The sequence below is a fragment of the Monodelphis domestica genome, chromosome 7 (genome assembly GCF_027887165.1).
Source record: "Monodelphis domestica isolate mMonDom1 chromosome 7, mMonDom1.pri, whole genome shotgun sequence".
NCBI classification, from domain to species: domain Eukaryota; kingdom Metazoa; phylum Chordata; class Mammalia; order Didelphimorphia; family Didelphidae; genus Monodelphis; species Monodelphis domestica.
This window is the reverse complement of record NC_077233.1, coordinates 32,056,402-32,073,469: the sequence shown is the minus strand read 5'-3', so window position 1 is coordinate 32,073,469 and position 17,068 is coordinate 32,056,402. Positions and strand designations below refer to the sequence as shown.

The window sequence follows — 17,068 nt, the reverse complement described above, 5'->3', positions numbered from 1 at the left end:
ATATATATCTAGTTCTATGCCTTGAATCCATCATTACTGTGTCAGGAGGTAGATAACAAATTTCATCATAGCCTCTTTGTAAATATGGTTGTTTGTTGCTTTGATTAGAGTTCTTAAGTGATTCAGAGTAATTTTTCTTTTAGTGTTGTCATCTTACTTATTCTGCTGCTTCTGTTTACCTCAGTTTTAATCAGTTTATATTTCCCAGACTTCTCTGAAGTCCTCTCATTTGTTATTTCTTATAATGCAATAATATTTCATTATTTGTATCTAACAGTTTGTTTAGCCATTCCCTGATTAAAGAGCTTTCCCAGTTTTGAGTTCTTTGGGTTTCTTCTCCCCCCCACCCCCTTTTAAAATCCAACCTTCATCTTCAGGAAATTTTCATTTTCTTCTATTCATTCCCCAGAAATATCCCCTCTCTGTGTTTGTATTTCTCTCTTGAGTTTGATGTATTTCTATACCCAAACTTGGTTTCTCTATGTGTGTTTGACCCTCTTGTCCACTGCAGGTAAGAATGAGGTTCTGGTCCTATCCCAACCTCCCTTCAAACCCCCTCCTCTGCACCCCTCCTCCATCTTCCAGGTTTGTAAGTCTCCTCATGCAGTGTAACAGGAGGTCCTCCCTAGTCTTCCTCTTCCCACTACTGATAGTTTTCTCTAATCTTCTCTTTTCTTTCCCCTTTTAAAATCTTTGGAACAGAACCATGGCACCCTAACTCATCTGTTTTTCTTATTTAACTCACTAAATAGCCTTTGAAGACATTAAAATTTTGAAAGTAGACTTATTTCTTTTCCCTTTATTAGAATGTTAATATTGTTTTACCTTTCAGCCCCTTTAAATTGCTCAGTTAGATTTACTTTGCTAGCTTTCTCTTGACTATCATGTTTTTGCATTTCATAGTTTTTAATTCAGTTCTGGTCATTCCATCAAGATTGCTTGAAAGTCCTTTAGTTTATTAAAGATCTACTTCCTCCCTTATGACATTATATGCTCATTTGTAGAGTAAATAATCCTTGATTGTAAATTTATCTTTGAATAGAGTAGTACAAGATCTCCTTGTTTATGGTAGAAGTTGCCAGTCTTTTATGATCCCATCTGTTGTTCCTTGTATTTTTTTTTTCTGTGATTGTAAAACCTGTATATTAGCTATAATATTTGAATCATCCCTCTCTTTTTCTCCACTCATATCACTTAGATCTTTTCCCTGTTATCTCTGCCACCCCCTCTAGGCCTCACAAGAAGAAATTGTTCTCTTTGCCAAGACAAACCCTTCTAGATGCACTGCTTATCCTCTCCCCTTGCATCTTTTCCAGCAAGTTAGGCCCCTTCATACCTACCTTCTTTAATCCTCCATAACTAACGGTTCCTTCCTTGCTGTTTGTAAAACCACTTACATCTCTTTTGTCCTTAAATACCTTACTATTTAGTACTCTTTTTTGGTATTAAAATCTATTTTTCACTCTGAAAATACTGTACAAAATCTGTTTAAGAGGGAGCAAGATGCACTATTTTCCAATCAAGTGGGTTGCCTGAGTAGAGAAAAACCACCCAGCTCCTGCAAACCGATTCTAACAAAAACATAAAAGTAACAGAAGACTAAATAATGATCAAGAAACCCAATGAGAAACTTTACAGAGTGATTTCATCCTCTCAACTCTAGGACAAAAAGTCAAAATGAAGCCCATGGGAAAGAGGGCCTGGCAGAAAAAGCACACAGAAAAGAGATGGTAGCCTCCTAAGACAAGCAGAAACCCCACTCCCTGTCACCCTTTTTCTTCTCTTTTTGGCTCAACTCCTTGAGGAAGCTGTTTACATTTGGTGTCTTCCTTTTCTCTTACTCTTCTAAAATCCTCTGTATTCTGGCTTTTGATCTTATGATTTCACCTAACACTGCTCTCTACAGAATCCTTGTGGTCTCTTCATTGCCAACTAACCTTATCCTTCTGGACCTTTCTAGAGTGTTTGGTACTTTCTGTTTTTTAGGGCCTCCATGACTCTTCATTCTCTTGGTTTTCCTACTGGTCTGACTGCTCCTTCTCAGTCTCCTTTATGAGATTTCCAGGTTACACCCACCAAGTGTGCTCCAAGGCTTTGTTCTGGTCTCCTTTTCTGTTTTCTTCACTTCTTCCATCCTTCCTCTTACTAATTCCTTTAACTTCCATAGGTTCAATTAGCACTTTTATGTAGACAATTCCCAGTTCTATATAGACCACCCTTCTCTCTCCTAACCTTCAGTCCCATGTTACCAACTGCCTCTTGGATGCCACATCTCAAACTTAGTGTGTGCTCCAAGCAAAGCTCAGTCATTATCTTTTCTCCTAAACCATCTCCTCTTCCCATATTATTTATTACTATGGAGGGAACCCTCATCACCCAGCTACCTAGTCTTATAGTTTCAGCAGCATCTTTATCTCCTTTCTTACTTATCCAGTATAGCCTCCTCTTGTCAGATCTTCTTAGTCTTCCTAGCTTCCCTATGTTCTTTCTATGCTATCTTTCTAGTCTTGCCTTTCATAAGAGGCTTTCCCAGGGTCTTCTGCAGATAGTCTCTCCTTTTAAAGATTATTCCATATCTTTCATATATCTTTCTATTGTCATGTTGTCTCCCCTTTAGAACTCTGAGCTTGGGAGACTAGTGTCTGTTTTTTGCCTTTCTTTGTATCCTAGGGTTTTGGCAGCATCTGATACAAAATTCTTATTAAATACTTGTTGATTATCTATTCTTTTCATTTTACCTCTGACTTCAATAGCTCTGGATAGTTTTTCTGATGATTTGTTGAAATATATTATTTAGGCTTTTTTAAAAAATTAGTTTTCCAGAATTTTGATTCTTAAATTATCTCTCTTTAACCTGTTTTCATTTGTTTGAGATACATTTTCTTTTATTTCTATGAATTCTGAATCTCTGCATAACTAATGAAGGGGAAAAAAAGCAATGAAATGAAGAAAAAATAGGATACTAATAAAAAAAGAGAAAAAACTTCATGTACTCTATATCTACACATCAAGGACTTATGATTTCATTGATGTGGGGATTCCTTCCAGGGATGTAGATTATAATCCATCTATATTTTAAAGTTTTAGATTTCATTCTGATATTTTCTCCTGTTTCATGGAGCCACTGATTTTTTGTTTTGTCTATTAGATTTTCAGGAAATATACATTACTTGGGTAAGATTTACCACCTTTTGTTCTGAACACTTTATTCTGCTTTCCACTTTTTCTCTATCGTGGAGTTATCTCTTATTTTAGGCTAGAATTTTGGGTATTCTTATACCTATAGTAATTCTTGATAAGGTAGTGTCTTCTGTTTATTCATCTCTTTAGCCTTAGTTCTTGAGGTGGGGATTTGTGCCAGAATCACACTCTTCTAGTTGATCTATTTTTAGGTATGGGATGGTTGTTGCTGCTTGGGCTTGACTTGGGTCTTACTGGTTTCACCTCCACCTCTTATAGTGTGTCTGTGCTAAAAATACCAGCAAATTTTAGATTCTTGTAGATCTTTGAATTTTAGAGAACTGGGTTTTTAGGGCCCTTTTTGGCATTTCAGGACTGAGAACTAAGGTCCTTGGAAGCTCTCTGACCTGTTTTTTTTTTTTTAATCTGTGTGCTAGTACTGCTTCTTAGAATCACTCTAGTGCTTTCATCCAGGACAAGCCTTCTGCTTACATTGCCTAAGATGACAGGTGTTTCTGCTTGTCTTGGGAGGCTATCATCTCTTTTCTGTGTGCTTTTTCTGGCAGATCCTCTTTCCCATGGGCTTCATTTTGACTTTTTGTCCAAGAGTTGGGTGGATGAAATCACTGTAAAGTTTCTCATTGGGTTTCTTGATCATTATTTAGTCTTCTGTTACTTTTATGTTTTTGTTAGAATCGGTTTGCAGGAGCTGGGTGGTTTTTCTCTACTCAGGCAACCCACTTGATTGGAAAATAGTGCATCTTGCTCCCTCTTAAATAGATTTTATACAGTATTTTCAGAGTGAAAAATAGATTTTAGTACCATTTTATTTTATATTTGTATTTTTGTTGCTACTATGGACCAAAGGATGTTAGTTATATTTAAAAATAAGTCTCAGAAAACATTGTGTTTTGGGGAAATGTCTATATCACAGCAGAAATTTTAGTTTAAATATTTTAACATGCAAGTACCTGCTTTATCAATAGCTGTCAGCACTACTTTATTCACTCTCTGTCTCTGCCTTATTGCCTACTCTTTTGTATTGTTTGTTTGAAAATTATATATTAGCCACAGAAAGAGTGAAACTTAGGTTATTCATCTTTCTGTTTCTAGAAACTCCTAAAAAGACATAAATGAGGCCATATGACTATAATTCATTAGCAGTTCAACAAATATTAAGTATCCAGTTATGTCCAGATTTCTAATACTAGATGGCCCATGAAATACTGAGATAAATCAGGCAGTGCTCATTCTCAGAGAGCTTAAGAGTGTAGTAGGTGGGACACACACACACACACACACACACACACACACACACACACACACACACTACAGACTAGAGCTTGATAAATGAACAAGTACTTCACACAGAGTCACTTAGTAAATTTTTGTAGCACTAAGAGGTATAAAAAACATTTATGAAATCCAAGGAAGATGAGAAGACCATTAAGTATGGAAAATCAGGAAAGGAAAAGATACATGGATGGGTAGCATTAAAGTTGAATTTTGAAGGATAGATAGGGTTCTAGCAGGTATACATGAAATGGGAGGTCATTTCATCCATAGGGATTAACAAGAGTGTGGCATTTCAAATTGGGTGTCCCATAGACATCTTGAACACAATATCCCCCAAACTGAATTTATCATCTTCCCCCACTTCTCCTTAAATCCACACCTCTCTTCTGTATTGTTCTTTCTCTTTTGAGGGTACTGTGATCCTTCCAGTCATACACATTCCCATCCTTTTTATTCAGTCACATCTGACTCTTTGTGTCCCCATTTGGGTTTTCTTGGCAAAGATCTTAGAGTGATTTGCCATTTCCTTCTCCAGACTATTTTACTGATGAGGAAACTGAGGCACACAAGGTTAAGGGACTTGCCTAGGATCATCTAGCTAGGAAGTGTCTGACCCTGAATTTGAACTCAGAAAGAGGAGGTCCTCTATTCACTGAGTCATTTGCCTGCATTTTCCCCTATCCCATATATGGAATTAGTTGCCAAGTCTCATGGATTCTGCCTTCACAGCAGCCAGTCTCTTTTTTTCCATCCCACAGCCACCAGCCTCATTCAGGGTCTCCTTCTTTCTTAGTTGAACTCCTGATAGAGCTTCCTAATGGTCTCCCTGTCCTGAGGTTTTTTCCATTCTGACCCATTTTCTCCACAACTGAAGGGATTTTTCCTAAAGAGTTTGTTGGACCTTGTCATTACCTCAATCACTAAACTCTAGTCACTACTGTGACTACTAGGATATCCTCCATTTGGCTGCATTTAATGCCCATTACAGGCTGACACCAACCATCTTTTCAGCCTTGTTGCTCATCATTCTTCTCCACCAACTCTTCAGTTCGACCTGGCTGGCTGCTTCTTGTCCCCTCCCTCTGCATGACCTTCCCCAGTCTTCCTTGCCTGAAAGTGCTCTTGTGTTATTTTGCTGCCTCGAAATCCTGGGCCTCTTCTGAGCTTTGCTCAAGCACCATCTCTTCAGTGAGGCCTTTCCTCATTCTGCTCTTGCCTTCAGCTGCTCCTGGGTCTTTCTCGGAATCACTTTGTGTTTTTTTGAGCCGATATATTCTTGTGTATGACATGTTGTTTGATAAAATGCCAGCTCCTTGAGGGTAGGGACTTTTTCACTTTTGCCTTTCTATTCTCAGTGCCTGTCATAGTGCCTGGCATGTGGTTAGTGCTTGAATGTTTGTGGATGAATTGATTTTTTTTTATAAATGAACATGAAAGCAGGAGGGTATAATGATACTGAGTATTCTGAATAATGGAGGGATTTGGTCAGTTCTCATTATTCTTAGCAAAGTATAGTCTAAATCATTTGCTCTTTGGGGGGTTGGGGGCTTGTTAATGTGGAGGGAGAGGAAAAGGAGCAGCCTCTATAGGGGCTGAGCTCAAGTAGCAAGGTAGCCTCATTCTGTTTTAATTTGAATATGAGACATAAGTGTTAAAGTTGTGTCTCCTAAATGTTGTTTGGTGAGAAAAGTTTATTTTAATAAGAAGAAATTTTCCTATGAAGTTTAGTAAGGTTTGTTATGGATTTTATTGATACTGGTGACTTGGTAATGACATGAGAATTTCATAATTTAGAGACTCCAGGAGGCAGAGAATAGGAACCAAGAACTAAGCCAGAGTGTTACATCTACCACAAGACCATTGCTTCGACAAATAGAAAATCTACAAGCAACTCTGGGAGCCCAGACGTCATCATGGGAGAAGTTAGAAAAGAATCTCTCTGATAGGCTTGGTGAGCAACATTGAATTTTATGATAAAGTTAACAAAATAGCAATGAGATACATAGGTGATGTGAGTGGAACTCTCAGAAGATTTCAGTTTATAGATCACTACATAAGGCATTGTGTATAGTTTGGCTTTGATTAGATAACATCATGTGACACGAAAAATTTGCTGTGATGATGTAGAAAATAATAAAATTGAAGTATTGATGCAAACTTACTTAAAACAATAGTGAAGAAAGAGCCTTTGAAGTAATTCTCTTGGAATTGTTTGGTAAATAGAAATATAATTCACAAATTTATTAATTTTTCCTTTGTGGTCATTAATCCCAAACTAGGCTTGTTATACCTCACACGTTTAGAAATGTCTGTTTGCATCTTAAAATTTTTTTAAGTTGGAATCCGGATAGCTCAGAGACACTAGCTAGAGGGGACCTTGTCATTTCCTGTTATTAGGTGAAACCCAGGCTTCATTGGCAGCAGCAGTGGAGAGGGAACGTGCTGCTGTTGAAGAGCTTCTTAATAACAAGATGCAAGTGTCTTCCATGGAGTCACAAAATACCATCTTGAGGCAGGAAAACAGTAGACTTCAGGTCCAGCTGGAAGCGGAGAAAAACAGACTACAGAAACTGGAAGATGAAAATAGCCGGTAAGTATTATCTTTTTAGATGAAACTTTTATTGAAAAGTCACCTATGAAATGGTGACAAGTGATGACAGCATCTTTTAAAATGCTAATCAATTTTTGAAAGTTTTTTTTGTTTTTGTTTTGTTTAAGGTAGGAATATGAAATCATTAGAGATCCTTTAGTTTTTATAGAAAACAAAAGATGGAAACTATTATATCATTGACCTAGGGAATTCCTAGATAAAGAAAATCCTGCCAGTGCAGGTGGCCTCTCCACTGGACCTTAGAGGCTTGAAGATTTTCTGGAGCCCTGAAGAGTTTACTGGTGTGCCTGGGCCCCAACAGCCTAGATACAGCAGAGGAGGGGCTTTTTGGCATTAAAGATGGCTATCTACCTTAGTGCACATGCTGTCTTCTGTTTTTATATGTGTTAGTTAATAAATTTAGAGAGAGCAAGATGGGGCTTGGCTACATTTCTGTTTTATAAGAATTTTCAGTTACCAGTTCAATTTTTATTAATAGAACTTTCATTATAGAATTGCAACCTATCCTAGACCTTATAGAACTCCAGTAGCCTTTGGCAGACTCACAGAAATCCTACCCTATATATAACAAGTCAGTAAAACTTACTTTAAACAATCTTTTTTGCTTGTCTCTTGGTCTCTCCTTCCTTTTGGCTTACTAGGTACCAGGTTGAACTAGAAAACCTAAAAGAGGACTATGGGAAAACCCTGGAAGAGGCTCGGAAAGAGAAGGTAGATTTTTGGGCTCCACTATGGTCATTGGGATCAGGTTTGTGGGATGAGGGGAATGTAGGGGTGGTAGTGGGACAGAAACTGCAATCACGAAGCAGTCAGATCCCTGAGACTTCATCTATAGCAGTAAAAGGGTCCTGAGCATGTTCTTTATGCCCCTAACTTTATCATATTGCCTAAGTAACAACTTGAGATCACTTCAGATAAATAATTTAGTTTTATTTTATTTTTTAGACATTATTAAACAGTCAGCTAGAAATGGAGAAAATGAAAGTTGAACAAGAAAGAAAGAAAGCAATTTTATCTCAAGAAATGATGAAAGAAAAGGTATTGCATTTTGTCTGCCCATATCTTTCAGTAGGAATTGTATTCAAATGATTCACTCTTATTTTAATGTTAATTTTGAAGTGTTCTGCAGTATCACCAAAAATAACATACGAATTCCTTTGGAAGCATGCATGGCATTAGTGGAAAGAACTTTGGTTTCAGAGTTAGAGGATGAGGTTCAGATCTTGCTTTTGCTGTTAATTGCTTGTGTGACCGTTGCAAAGTCGCTTATTCTTTATGGTCTTCTGTTTCCTTATATGTAAAAGGAGGAGAGAGTTGGACTAGATGATCTTTAAGGTCCTATCTAGTTCCAAATCCCCTCCAGTAAATCCCAACAGCCAAAGTATCATTCTTCTTCCCAGAATATCCAAGACAGTGTTAAACTTGAGCATAATTCATAACTTCTTGGATCTGGGCAGTGTGAAATTCTTTCCATTGAGTGGGAGATTTCTGTTCTTAGGTTCCTTAGCAGTGAGAATGAATTGTTCACTTGCTAGCCATGGAAAGTATTAATTCAAAATGTCTCCTTTAGGAGAATGATTACTACAATCTTACTAGAGGGTCAGAGTTATCAGATTTAAGATCAGGTATATGTGGATTAGAGAAATACCTTTTGAAATTGTTTGGAATTTTAAAAGAAAACTAAAGTAAACTGGCTTTAAACTTCTAAGGTCTGAATTCATGAGTAATTTGATTTTTTAAAAGAGAGTTTGGTTTTTATTTTGTGCTGTCAAGGTAAACATTTATTTTATAGCTAATTCACCAGAAACATTTTCTTTTTATTCTCTAAAAAAATAGAATAATAATAATATAAATAGGTTAAGTACCTTAAGTCATGTAAATAAGTAACATTTACTAAAAAAGTTTAGTTATACTTTAAGATGTTTAAATATATCATTATTTGATGATAGCATTTCAAAAGTCTTATGTGAAAATCATACTTTTTGGTTTTAAAAATTAAATTCTAAGAACTTATCTTGATTTTTAAAAATTCCTTTGCTCTTTTGTCTGAACTGAATTTTTTACTATTCAAAGGAACGTAAAACATTTTCTTTTTCAACATTGGAAACTGTTTCCAGCACTCCTACATTGTCACGTTCTAGTTCTATAAGTGGAATTGATATGGCAGGCTTACAGACATCATATCTTTCTCAGGTAATGATTTCTTTCTTATTGTACATTTTCTAGCCAGAAAACTGGAGAACAGGAAAGGTAGACTTACCATTATATGCTCCTCTTTTGCTCCTCCATTTCCTAAGTATGCCTGTCTCTTCTTACCTTTGTATGAGTAAGTTGGGAAATGTAAATATGTGCCTTTGACCAGTTATGCTCCAAATTTATTCTCCAAAATAAAATTCTAGTAAATTCTAAATAAAAAGTAATTAGAATAGAAAACAATTTCTTTATTATGCATGTGAGTTACTCATGTGTTTGGTTACAATAATAATATTTAAATAGCAAATATTACTGAGAGCTTACTGTCTTCAGGCATTCAGTAGGTATACAGGACACGGAACAAGTGCTGAATGGTGTGCTCTAGACTTTATAAGTGTTGTAGAAGTTCATAGAATAGAAAAGGAGGATGTAGATGTGTTCTAGTGTCATTGAGGAAGTCCTTAGACCGAAAGGCAGGACTTGAGCTGGACTTTAATAAATAGTAAGGAATTGGATAGGTTGAGGAAAGGCTGAAAGGCATTATAGTTTATTTTGCTCAAGTGTATAGCTTTAGCAGAGACAAAAGAGGTCTGATTTGTTTGGGATGTGGACCAGTAAAGCAACTGACTTAAGAGCTGAGGGTTTGACTTAGGGTTTTTGGGAAATCTAAATTGGAGAATGGTGGAGGGATCTAGATTCATTAGGCTGTAGGGAATATTTAGAGGCTATATAACATTGATTTGAAGAAGGGGGTGCTTTGGAAAATTATCTGGTGGTAGGGTATTGATGATATGGAAAGGAAATGTAGGCAGGGAGTTGAGCTAGACAGTTTGATTATAACATTGATTTTAATGCAGCCTTGAGATGATAGGGACCTGGATTAGGAAAGAGCAATGAGGGGGAAAAAAAGGAAGGGGCCAGTCTCAGACATTTTGAAGGAAAAATGGATAGGATTTAGTGAGTGATTGATTATAGAGGATAATGGAGAAGAAGGGTATCTAGTGTTTCTAACCTGGGAAACCAGAAGAACGGGAATACCAGTGACAGAAATGGGTGGAGACATTTAATTAGGGGAACCAGTGTGGTGAGAGATAGGAGTTTGCCAAACAAATGCAGAATTTGAAATGATAATGAAATATCCAAATAGAAATGGGAAGCTGGAGCACATTTGACTTTATAAGTAGAGATAGAGATGTGCAGTTGGGTAATATTCACAAAGAATAAATTGAAGGCAGGGAGGATATCTGAGCTTCTTGAGAAGTAATAGAGATAACACGGAAAGCAAACATTCATAGCTAGTGACTTGGGAAAGATGTCATCAATATAGGGGAAAAAAGAAAGAAGAGTTAGGCATAAAAGCTAAGAAAGAGGGGAAAGTTTCCAATTATAAAATAATTCTGCCTTTTCTGGTACTGCTGAATATATTTGTGTGATAGTCATGATAAAAAAATTGAATATTTTTCAAACATTTTGAAAGGGTTACAAAAATGAAATAAAACTTAGAGTATCCTGTATATAGGAGTTTCTTCTGTATGGAAGGTACCAATAAGTGTTGTAGAAAGGAAGTAGCCATCTGTACTAGCAAGTTTAGTTGAAATATTTCTTAGAAGTGAGAATATTTCAGTGCTTTGTTTCATGATAATTAAAACATGTACAATATGTCAAGACATACATTATTGACATGTCACTATTGAGATGAGAGGAAGGAAAGGTACTTGGGGCTCAGATAGGGGAATCTTTTTCCAGGTAGCCATGGTGGTAATTATGCTTTTTCTAGAATTTAACAGATTTCATAGCCATAGAAATTTTAAACAAGTCTTTGAGCTGTGTATCTGAATATTTTTGTATAGGTACATGTGTACATTATATTTGTATAAAACATTTTTAAATAATAAAACCTAGGATGAATCTCAAGAGCATTCATTTGGACCAATGTCTGGGTCAGTAAACGGAAGCAATCTCTACGATGCTGTAAGAATGGGAGCAGGATCAAGTATTATTGAAAATCTTCAATCTCAGTTAAAACTAAAGGAAGGAGAAATTACTCACTTGCAGGTATTGATTAATCCTAAGTGTCAAATACATGTAACTTAAAAAAAATCTGATCTAATCATTAGAAGTTTCAAGTTTCCCTTTTTCTCAGAGGCTAACTTGCTCAGAGATATATATTGGATTTTCTACTTGTATAGGAAAAGAAATTTTTGGTTTTCTGATTCTTAGAAAGATTAATAAGAGTCCACAGAGTCCTCTGATGCTTTGTTGTGTAGAGATTTTCTCTGGGCCCTCAAAGGCTATTATAAGAGGGCACAAGCAGGTTTCACCAAGCTGGAAGGGCTTCAAGTATAGCCCTAGGGACTTATCTGGTCTGCTTTTAGGGGACCAGCTTGCTAAATATGGGGAGACTCGTTACTGGCCACTTGGTAAAATATTTGGCAATGGCAACCCATGAAATTTTTAAAAGTAATTTTTAAAAATATCTGTCACTGAAATGGTGACTGGGATGCCAATGAGAAAAAGTTGAAATTCTTCATTTGTTGGCATTTTCTCCTTAAAAGTTTTATATTGCATATCCATTTCTTTGAAAACATTGTCTTCTATATGTCTTTTGTGGATATATTTTTATTTCTAATGTTTGTTCTCTTTTTAGGTGGAAATTGGAAATTTGGAAAAAACTCGATCTATAATGGCTGAAGAGTTGGTTAAGTTAACAAATCAGAATGATGAATTTGAAGAAAAAGTGAAGGAAATACCAAAACTTCGTGCACAGCTAAGAGTAGGCATTTCTGAAGTTCCTCACATTGAACTTGGAAACTCAAATGGGATACATTAAGCAGTTTGAAACTGTTAAGGATATTTTGTGTGCCATTCAACATTCTGAGGGTCGTTCTTAGTTCTGTGGTGGTTTTGGTCTAGCACCCGAAAGGCATTCAGTATTAGAAACCTCCCACGGCTGAAGGGCGGGCTGCGTTGAAGCATTAGTTTAGTTTGATTCGCTCCTTCTAGTTCTGGCAATGCAGTTTTGGTAAATGTATCCATGCCGCTTTTTGGTGGTTCTCAGACCTTAAATGGGAACGTGCTTGCGAAGTTCACGAGACATAAATTCTGTGACAATAAAGCAAGTCCAAATACCAGTAGATGGGCTCAGATTTAACTTTATTCTTGGTGTAGCTTAAGAGGGAAATGAACTGCCATCAGAGATTCTTGTGGGACAGTTAGATGGCTCATTGATAGACAGCAAGGCTCAAAGAGACTGGGTTCAAATCTGGCTTCAGACATGTCCAAACTGCGTGACCCTGGGCAAGTCACCCCCGTGGCCCAGCCCTTACTGCTCTTCTACCTTGGAACTGATACTTAGTATTGATTCTAATAAAGAAAGTAAGGGTTTAAAAAAAGATGACCATTCTGCTATATAGATTGCCAAGTCTTTTTCTAAATAACTTTAACAAGTTAATTTCTATTGTGCTTATTTTGACCCTAGGCTTACACAGGGCAGTGATATGTAATAATAACTGGCATGTCTGCATGGTGAAGTTTATAAAGGCTTTCTATACCTTCTCTCAGTTGAGCTGCACAACTATGTGAAGTTGCTACTAGTATCTCCATTTTACAGATGGGCAAAATCAGCCTCACTGAGCTTACATGGCTACCACCTGGTCCCACATCTAAATCCATGTCAGTGGTGGCATTTTACTGCAGATCTTCTTGACTCCTAAGTCTAGCACTGTCTAGTTGAGCAGCCACTCTGCATCCCCGCATTGAAGGGATCATAGGACAGCTCTGCTTTGTCACGTCACTGAGACTAGAGCCCTGGCTCTGTTGTTATCATGGGCTTTGAGGCTTGGGGAAATCCACTTAATCTCTCTGGGTCTCAGTTTCTCTCTCAAAAACCTTATGGATTTGTTTCTGGGTCCTCTTTCCATCAGTCTGGGTTGCAAGATGACCTCTAAGTTGAGATTCTGGGCTTCACAATTTAGTAGAGGGTTACTTGAGTTGTGGCCAACATGATTTGTCACCTGATACTCTGGTGATGAGGAACATGGATCTAGGTTAGGCCTTGGATGGCATTCATTTGTTCGTAGGGCTGCCCTACGAGCTTCCCTCACTTGCCTAGCTGGACCTGCCACCATTTGTACTTCCTTGGTCTGGAAGAACCAGCATCAGCTCCATCCTGTGATTAGTCACTAGAGAAAGGCTCACTTTTTTTTTTTAAACCTTATCTTCCACCTTGGAGTCAATACTGTGTATTAGTTCCAAGGCAGAAGAGCGATAAGGGCTATGCAATGGGGGTTAAGTGACTTGCCCAGAGTCACACAGTTAGGAAGAGTCTGAGGCCAGATTTGAACCTAAGACCTCCCAACTCTAGGCCTGGCTCTCAATCCACTGAGCTACTCAGCTGCCTCCTCACTTTTCTTTTCTTAAAAAAGGAAGAAAAAGAAAAAGTTCTTTAAGGTCTCTTTCAACTTAGATTCTAATAAATTTTGTAGTAGGGTAAAATTTTGGAAAGGGTGGTGGGGTGGATCTGATGATTGTCCTGCATAACTTTTGGCATAACCATAGAACCATGATGGCATGAATCTGATTTGGGATGTTTGCTATGATGATTTAAAATATGTAAAAAATTCATTTTGTAGGACTTGGATCAAAGATACAACACTATTCTGCAGATGTATGGAGAGAAGGCAGAAGAGGCAGAAGAGCTTCGACTAGATCTTGAAGATGTGAAAAATATGTATAAGACTCAGATCGATGAACTTTTACGACAAAGACTGACCTAACCTGGTGAAAGAATAATTTTCCATTACAGCAAGTGAAAGATTGAATATGTAAATGCAGAATTCTAATAACTTGTAAATTCTATTAAAGTATTAAAATGTGATTTTATTATAGAATTTAGGAGTTTGAAAAGAACATTTTATAACACGCAGAACTGTTTGAAGTTAAGTTATTTGGTGCAATATCTGAACTTTTATTTTTGAAACTATTACCTCCCTTTATTTAAAATTAATTTTTAAAAATACCTGATTTTTATGTCTTGAACAACATAGAGATTGATTACTTCACCCTCATTTTAGTAAATGTCAACAATGAAATGTTATAGAAGGATATTATAGAATGGAATTCATATATATGTTGTAGATATATAGTACAGATATATCTATAATTTATATGTGTCTGTATATAATGTACATATTGAAATATATTGCTCATTATAGCCTTGGAATCTTTTGTGTGATAAAATCTTTAACATATTGAATCTGCCGCTCATGAGTTATGTACATATGTGTTGGATTAAAAAAGAGTGACTGATCTTGGGGTATGTTGTTCAATCTTGCATTAATTTTTCGAGAGTATAAATCACAGTGACTTGCTGTCTGAAATATAAAGTGCAGGTAATTCAGACATGGCTTTTCTTTTTTGATCTAAACATGACTCCAGTCTGCTCTCTGCTGAATTTCATGTTCTCAGGCTGACATTGGTATAACACTTGACATATGGAGGAGTTATTTCACCAAAGGTAATAGATTTAGTTCTAGAGAAAAATGCCTTTTTTTTTTTGTAGCCAGCAAAAGAGAGCTATAGCTATTTTACATTTGGTTGAGCAGAAATTTATCTGTAACTGTAATTTTAGTTTTGTGCTTGAAAACAGTTTCATTTAAATATTTTTGGAAAGGAGGGACTGTTTTATAGCACTACTAAAAATAAAAAGTAAATTCACTTATTAAAATAATTGGTTCTTTTAGAACTATCAGTGCTCTAATTCTATAAAGCAATATTTTTGGCACTTTAAAAAGTGAATATTTGAAACAATAGAACTCAAAAAATTTATACAAGCCATTTTAGTTTGATATTAATGTAAATCCATGTTATTTATAGTTTTAATTTATTTTGTAAAACACTTTTATATTAAACTTTATTTTTTGTTATTTTTCTTCTGTATTCCCAAACCAATTATGTCAGGTTATTTTTGACCTTCATTCTTTAAAAAACTCTGTTGTGCTCACATGAAGACAGTGTTGATCATTGTCATTTTCCTTTTGAGTAACTAATAAATAACCATCCTTTTTCAATTCTGTTTTTGTTCAGAAAATAGGTGAAATTTTGATCTGTGAAATCGTTTGATGCATTTATGTCACTGGCCATCTGATAACTTATAATTGTTGCTTTTTCATAGACTTTTTAGTTAAATTTGCAATTCCGACAGTTGGCTATCACAGAAAACCATGTTAAAGAGCTTTTTCCAGCGTAATTACAAATGACCTCATTTTCTTTCTCTTTGCATTCCAGACAGCAGTTGTGTTACTTGGTCTCTGATTTGTAGCACTAATAAATACTCTTTCAGTGTGGAATCTACTAATGAAGTTACATTTTCTGTGTTTTATTGCTACAAAGCAGTCTGATTTCTTTGGCAAATGTGGTTAATGTGAATAGTTATGGGCAAAATGCTGTAATTGCCCTGGATAAAATTGAAGTGTAGGTTCTTAGAGATAATATAGTTATATACATTTTGGCTTTTTTTTTTTTTTAGGTTTTGTCAGGGGAGAAGTACAAAATAAAATTTAGAAAGTTAAAAGCTAAGTGACTCAGTGGATAGAGCCAGGCCTGGAGATGGAAGGATTTGGGTTCAAATATGACCTTAGGCACTTTCTAGCTGTGTGGTCATGGGCAAATCACTTAACCTCATTGACCTAGCCCTTACCTTTCTTTGGTGTTGGAACCGATACTTGTATTGATTTTAAGGCAGTAAGGGTTATAAAAGACAGTTAAGAAATTAAGAGGCTTTATGGAGTTCAGAACTATAGTATGAGGGTTTAGGAAATAGAAAATTCTTTCTAAAAAGATTCTGTAAGTGTTGGGGAAACACCTCCCCCCCCCCCCCCCCCCCATCCCCTTGTCCACAAATCTCTTGAGAGAAAACATTTCCTGGGGAAATTAAAATGAAACATCTATGTATGCTGTCCATCAAGGATTCTAGAAACTAATTGATCATAGTACTTAGACATTTTAGTAAATTAAGGTAATATTTGACAGTTTATTTACATTCTTGTTTAATTTTGAATGGCCAGAAAAATACACATCTATATCACCACTTATTCTTTATCAAGTACTGATTTAATCATTTTGAACTTGGCTTTGATAATACTTAAAAATGGAACTATTTATTGACAGGATATGCTGTTAAAGAATTTAATTGTTTCATTAGTTATAGAAAGATTCCAAATTTTACAAGCTGAAAAATAAATAGCCCAAGTTAACTATCATTACTAGTGTTCTCATGTCTCTGTATTAAAAATATATTTTGGGATCTCTGGGAGATGAAGTTGAGAGTGACTTTTTGCTTTCATCCCCTTTCTATCCTGTTCTTTTTAGGGAGAGCACCCATCTAATTCAGTGTGCCTCTTATGAATAAGCTGTGTAATTCTATACTGTGACTTAAGATAGTACAGCTTTGAAAATGGAAAATAACAAGCCTTTGAATGAAGTCATTTAAATCTTGCAGTTCAAGGAAAAAAGAACAAGCCCAGAGAAATAGGAATCTGATGCTTTTCTTGAGTTGTGAATTTGGTCCTTTCTTGATTCATGAAAATTACTTATTGAAGTTCTCTAAAAACACATATATAATTTATGGACAGTTACAACGTAAAATAAGAGATAACTGGAATTGCTCAAATCCTGCTGTATGCACATAGTTCTATTTTTTACTTAGTTTTTATTTTTATTACAAATAAATTGATGAATTTCCCATAGGCTAGGCCAGATTTTTATCTCCTGATAGTTCATATTTTTAAA

At 36.0% G+C, this 17,068-nt stretch overlaps 1 protein-coding gene across 1 annotated transcript in view; it reads left to right on the top strand.

Annotated features, from left to right (window-relative positions):
* TMF1 (TATA element modulatory factor 1) overlaps positions 1-15,631 on the top strand; it is a 29,816-nt gene extending 14,185 nt beyond the window's left edge. The window contains exons 10-17 of the mRNA XM_001363854.4: positions 6,271-6,427; positions 6,874-7,066; positions 7,729-7,798; positions 8,033-8,125; positions 9,161-9,280; positions 11,183-11,335; positions 11,928-12,053; positions 13,912-15,631. Coding sequence (XP_001363891.2) covers positions 6,271-6,427; positions 6,874-7,066; positions 7,729-7,798; positions 8,033-8,125; positions 9,161-9,280; positions 11,183-11,335; positions 11,928-12,053; positions 13,912-14,055 — 1,056 coding nt within the window. The 3' untranslated portion in view covers positions 14,056-15,631. The remainder of the gene's footprint in view (positions 1-6,270; positions 6,428-6,873; positions 7,067-7,728; positions 7,799-8,032; positions 8,126-9,160; positions 9,281-11,182; positions 11,336-11,927; positions 12,054-13,911) is intronic.
* The last annotated feature ends 1,437 nt before the right edge of the window (positions 15,632-17,068 follow it).